Genomic DNA, 5849 nt, shown 5'->3' with positions numbered 1-5849 from the left:
TGAGGGTGATCCGCTGAAAATTGATCAGGTGCGTACCCCTGTCATTGCTGGCCTTCAGGGTAAGTTCGAATTAGTTTGTTTATTGAAACCATGTTTTGAATTGCAGTCTGCTTTGACGGGCGAGTCGCTTCCTGTGACGAAGGGACCAGGGGATGGTGTCTACTCTGGTTCCACCTGCAAACAGGGAGAGATTGAGGCCATTGTTATTGCCACCGGGGTTCACACTTTCTTTGGGAAGGCCGCACATCTTGTTGATTCAACTAATCAAGTGGGGCACTTCCAAAAGGCAAGTTCTCTAAGTAATTGATATTTTTTCTCAACCCGCTGTATACCTTTCAGAAATATCAAGTTGTTAATTTGATTTTGTTATTGTACTGATTAGGTTTTGACTGCGATCGGAAACTTTTGCATTTGCTCCATTGCTGTGGGGATGATTATCGAGATTATCGTGATGTACCCTATTCAACATAGGGAATATCGTCCTGGGATCGACAATCTTCTTGTGCTTCTCATTGGAGGAATTCCAATTGCCATGCCAACAGTCCTTTCAGTTACAATGGCCATTGGTTCTCATCGATTGGCTCAACAGGTTTGTTTTTTTGTTGTGGTTATGTTGATTAATTGTCTCTTTGGCAATTGCTGTCTGTAATCGGATATTTGTCTATGTATAGGGAGCCATTACAAAGAGAATGACTGCTATAGAGGAGATGGCTGGCATGGATGTGCTTTGCAGTGATAAGACAGGGACTTTGACCCTGAACAAGCTTACTGTTGACAAGAATCTTATTGAGGTCAGTGATGCTCTTATCTGATGATTCTGGTTGCATTACCATACTAAACAGATCGTAACTTTTGTCTTCTATGTCAATTCTTGTGCACAGGTTTTTGCCAAAGGTGTTGATGCAGATACTGTTGTTCTGATGGCAGCTCGAGCCTCTCGAACAGAAAATCAAGATGCCATAGATGCTGCAATAGTCGGGATGTTGGCTGATCCAAAAGAGGTAATATTCACTGATTTTATTTTTTAATATCTAATTATCCAGAATACTTGTCTGAATATTGCAATTTTACTCCCATAATACCACGAACAGGCACGTGCTGGCATTCGAGAAGTACACTTCCTTCCTTTTAACCCTACTGACAAGAGAACTGCGCTGACTTATATAGATGGTGAAGGAAAAATGCACAGGGTCAGCAAAGGTGCACCAGAGCAGGTACAGTCCATCCTTGTTTATATGGTTTTATTGTTTCTTCAACGGTAAAGCTAAATATTGGCTGCAATGTGCCTCTAGATTCTAAACCTTGCACGCAATAAGTCAGAGATAGAGCGAAGGGTTCATGCCGTGATTGACAAGTTTGCCGAACGAGGTTTAAGATCACTTGCAGTGGCATACCAGGTATATTAATTAGCATTATACTTCGCATATCAATCTTCTTATCTTGAATAGGTATATGGACGGGTCCAACCCCTGCTTTTTCCTTGCAGGAAGTTCCAGAGGGAACGAAAGAGAGTGCTGGAGGACCATGGCAGTTTATTGGTCTCATGCCCCTCTTTGATCCACCCAGGCATGACAGTGCAGAAACTATAAGAAGGGCATTAAATCTTGGAGTGAATGTCAAAATGATAACTGGTAATACACATACATGCAACTTTCAAGCAATGACAACATGTTAACTATAAGTTTCCTTGATTATTATGACAATTTTATGCTGAAATCGGCGGTTTCAACAGGGGATCAACTCGCAATAGGAAAGGAAACAGGACGAAGATTAGGAATGGGAACTAACATGTATCCTTCCTCAGCTTTGCTGGGACAGAACAAGGATGAATCAATTGCTGCTCTACCAGTAGATGAGCTGATAGAGAAAGCTGATGGCTTTGCCGGCGTCTTCCCTGGTACCTTTTCATGTCTTCCTGAAGTTGAAGCTTATTGTCCAACTTTGTTTTTGATATCTTACTTGTTCTGACTTAAAAAAACATTCTTCAAATTTAAATTTTATTTATACGTCATCTTGGTTATTGTTCAGAGCACAAATATGAAATAGTAAAGCGTCTGCAAGCTAGGAAACATATATGTGGAATGACTGGTGATGGAGTAAACGATGCGCCTGCTCTGAAGAAGGCTGATATTGGAATTGCTGTTGCTGATGCCACTGATGCAGCTCGCAGTGCTTCTGATATTGTCCTTACAGAACCTGGCCTCAGCGTCATAATTAGCGCTGTCTTAACCAGTCGGGCAATCTTCCAAAGGATGAAAAATTACACGGTACTGTCAATTTTATATGTCCTAATATATTCATTTGAGGCCAAAGTTATCACTTCAGTAGTAAACTAACAGCACCACTCATGGGCACTACTCATTGCCCTGCATATAAGATGCAAGAACTCATCAATGTCCCCAACTTTTGCAGATTTATGCTGTTTCCATTACAATTCGTATTGTGGTGAGTTGCTTTTTCCTCTTCTGTTGGTTTTAATTCCTTACATTTAGTTTGTAAATCTTAAGACTGTAGCTTGATGTGTTCCACTTTTTTCCCCATGTATCAGCTTGGCTTCATGTTGTTAGCCCTGATATGGAAGTTTGACTTTCCACCTTTTATGGTGCTTATCATTGCAATTCTCAATGATGGTTAGCTCTCTCTCTCTCTCTCTCTCTCTCTCTCCCCCTCTCTCTCTCTTCCCAATCCCACTGCAGAAAAGAGGTCTATTTGGAGCAAGAAATATCTTTATATGCATTTCTCGTTCTGAGGCATACTTAAAAGTTTTGTACTAAGTTAACCATAAGCACGAAAGAGTTGGCTTTTTCTGAAGATTATATAAACCTTTGCATCAGTATGTCCAGTGTGGGGGTTTCTGGTCCTGTTTGCACCTCCAAATGACTATCTGAATTTCCTTGGTGCATTCAACTAATCATGCAATAGTTCTGTGTTGCTACATGTATTGTTTCTCTTCATAATTTTCTTGCCACTCTTACAATAAAGGTACCATCATGACCATATCGAAAGATAGAGTGAAACCATCTCCCCTGCCGGATAGCTGGAAGCTTGCTGAGATTTTTGCAACTGGAGTCATTCTTGGTGGTTACTTGGCAATGATGACAGTCATATTCTTCTGGGCAGCATATAAGACAGATTTCTTTCCGGTAAGCTAATCTTGCCAGTCTAGGTGTTTCTAATACTCTTGACGATAAATGTCTCTCGATTTGAGTTTCATCCATTCCTTTTGCTACTGGACTATGCAATGATGCCAAGCTGCAAATTTTTGTGAAGCCAAATGGAGCAGAGTCTTTGTTTTTACTTAAACTCAGACCTGTATCTCAACGTTGCAGTATTTTTGCCCTGAAGGATAATCGAGCTAATAGCCTAATAATAGATCTCAACTTGACTCATATGGGTATAGTGTTTTCGGATTTCTCCTTAATTCATACAAAAACCTTTGACTTGAGATTGTTTGTTTTGTCTGTTCCTGTCAACGCCTCCCCATCACAACCTTCACACTGCACCCTTCCAACACACACACACACACAAATACACACGAAACAGAAATTTTTGATTGTTACTAATTTATACAACCTTTTGCTTCTAAAACTGCCAGCGAGTATTTGGGGTGGCAACCCTTGAGAAGACTGCCCATGATGACTTTAGAAAGCTTGCTTCAGCAATATATCTTCAAGTGAGCACAATCAGTCAGGCTCTAATATTCGTCACAAGATCCCGAAGCTGGTCGTATGTTGAGCGTCCTGGTTTGTTGCTAGTAGCAGCATTTTTCGTTGCCCAACTGGTTAGCCCAAAACTTGCCCACCACTGTAACTGGATTTTCCATTTTAAGTAAATTTTGATCTCTGATACTTTGTCGAAACAGGTTGCTACTTTGATTGCGGTATATGCAAATTGGAGCTTTGCAGCAATAGAAGGAATTGGTTGGGGCTGGGCTGGGGTGATTTGGCTTTACAATATCATTTTCTACATTCCGCTCGATATAATTAAATTCTTGATCCGCTATGCTCTTAGTGGAAGGGCTTGGGATCTTGTTCTTGAGCAAAGGGTAAGTAAAATGCGATCCATGTATGAATTTCTCTTCAGCTCTTTATTCTTGATTTCATTTCTCCCTTTTTTCCCCCTTCAATGGAGTTCGTTTTGTGCAGATTGCTTTCACCAGGAAAAAGGATTTTGGAAAAGAGCAGCGCGAGCTCAAATGGGCACACGCACAAAGGACACTTCATGGGCTGCAAGTACCTGATACCAAATTGTTTAACGAGACTAACAATTTCTCCGAACTCAATCAGTTGGCTGAGGAAGCAAAACGGAGAGCTGAAATTGCTCGGTAAAGATGGTTTTTCTCTCCTTTTACTTTGAAGTTCTACCAGCATGAGTGGGGGTTGAGTACTTGAAACCATGGTCGCGCATGAATCTAGAAGCTTTTATACTTGCCGCAATATGCTATATTGTTCATTTTGGGACAATTACACTAACAGTCCTTGAAATTTACGCTAAGAAAAGGAGTTTCTACATTTTGAATAAAATCACATTCCATATGCAGTTATATTTTACATTACCAATTCTCTCTTGAAAACAAGATGGTCATGAGAGAATATGTTGTGTAAAGCATGACTGCATTGGGTGTCGGTATAATTTTCAATTCTCAACATTCTGACGTTTCTGATGCCTTGTGTGAAATGGCCTTGCTGTTATACGCAGGTTAAGGGAGCTGCATACGCTGAAAGGACACGTCGAATCGGTGGTGAGGCTGAAGGGTCTTGATATAGATACAATTCAGCAAGCATACACTGTATGAGACTATAACCTACAACTGATGCGTGCGTATTTAACTAGAGCTGGGACTTGAGGTATGATCGCCGTTTAGTTGCGTTTGGACTAGACAAAGCAGCTCAGATCGACTATGCACTTGCATCTGTTGAAGCGTAATTTTATACTTATCATGCCTTCTTTGCCTATCAAGGTTTTTCTTTGTAACTTCCAGTCTACATTTGGGATATATCGGTTATTATGTTAGAAATCGATGTTTATATAGAACATGAAAGACCTTTTTCATGTTGCGCATATCTGTTCTGTTCTCTGAACCTGTTTGAGGCAGTGATATAACAGTGATTGCTGCCATTTTGTGTACATGGAATAACAAAGTAGGAGATGTTCCTTCATTCCATCCTTTAATTTTCTCTCAATTCTTCCATTTTTCCTTCCCCGTCCTGAGTACGACTGTAGATGAATCTAGTCGAGTCGAACACATTGTCTAAACTTGTTAACTTCTATCAAGTGTCAAAGAATATGTTTGAGCTTGGTTTGATTATAAAGCAAATCAACTCGAACGAGCTTTAATCGTACTGAGCACTGAGACGATCCCTATAGTCGAGTTTCCACACTTACCGAGCGAAAAATTCTGTCAAGCTCGATTTGTTAAGTTTAACAAACTAAGCTGAAACAAGCTAAAACGTCTTCCATGAAACAAGTGTGGAATCCAGGAAGATGCAGAAACTTGAATCTGAGTGACGTGAATTAGGCAGGAGGCCCAGGAGACGTTAGCAAAAACAGAGGGCTGAAGGCTGTTGTGATATGGGAAGGTGAGCCTTTTAAGTAGCGAAGGATGTGCATAGCAGCATCCCAATGTGAGGTCCGAGGACGCTGGAGGAACAGGCTTAGTTGCTGGACCGTGAAAGAGACATCCGGCCGAGTGAAACCTAAGTAGAATAGGTGCCCAACCAAGCGCCTATAAACTCCAGGATCAACCAAGAGAGCACCGGAATTAGAAGATAATTTCATACCCGGGGGAAAAGGGAGTAGAGGTCTCCCTAGCATCGAGCATGTGGACGTGTTGAAGAATATCAAGAAGA

General features: G+C 40.9%; 1 protein-coding gene across 1 annotated transcript in view; it reads left to right on the top strand.

Annotated features, from left to right (window-relative positions):
- Nucleotides 1-5172, top strand: part of LOC105157115 (plasma membrane ATPase 3) — a 6705-nt gene extending 1533 nt beyond the window's left edge. The window contains 17 exon segments of the mRNA XM_011073415.2: nucleotides 1-28; nucleotides 107-286; nucleotides 383-589; nucleotides 672-791; nucleotides 882-1001; nucleotides 1092-1214; nucleotides 1293-1397; nucleotides 1487-1631; nucleotides 1733-1897; nucleotides 2029-2267; nucleotides 2413-2445; nucleotides 2549-2630; nucleotides 2983-3143; nucleotides 3596-3781; nucleotides 3863-4045; nucleotides 4146-4324; nucleotides 4699-5172. The exon segment at nucleotides 1-28 is cut by the window's left edge and continues 12 nt beyond it. Coding sequence (XP_011071717.1) covers nucleotides 1-28; nucleotides 107-286; nucleotides 383-589; nucleotides 672-791; nucleotides 882-1001; nucleotides 1092-1214; nucleotides 1293-1397; nucleotides 1487-1631; nucleotides 1733-1897; nucleotides 2029-2267; nucleotides 2413-2445; nucleotides 2549-2630; nucleotides 2983-3143; nucleotides 3596-3781; nucleotides 3863-4045; nucleotides 4146-4324; nucleotides 4699-4795 — 2353 coding nt within the window. The 3' untranslated portion in view covers nucleotides 4796-5172.

The sequence above is a fragment of the Sesamum indicum genome, linkage group LG3 (assembly GCF_000512975.1).
Source record: "Sesamum indicum cultivar Zhongzhi No. 13 linkage group LG3, S_indicum_v1.0, whole genome shotgun sequence".
In the NCBI taxonomy this organism is placed as follows: Eukaryota; Viridiplantae; Streptophyta; class Magnoliopsida; order Lamiales; family Pedaliaceae; genus Sesamum; species Sesamum indicum.
This window is presented reverse-complemented; position numbering and strand designations above follow the sequence as displayed.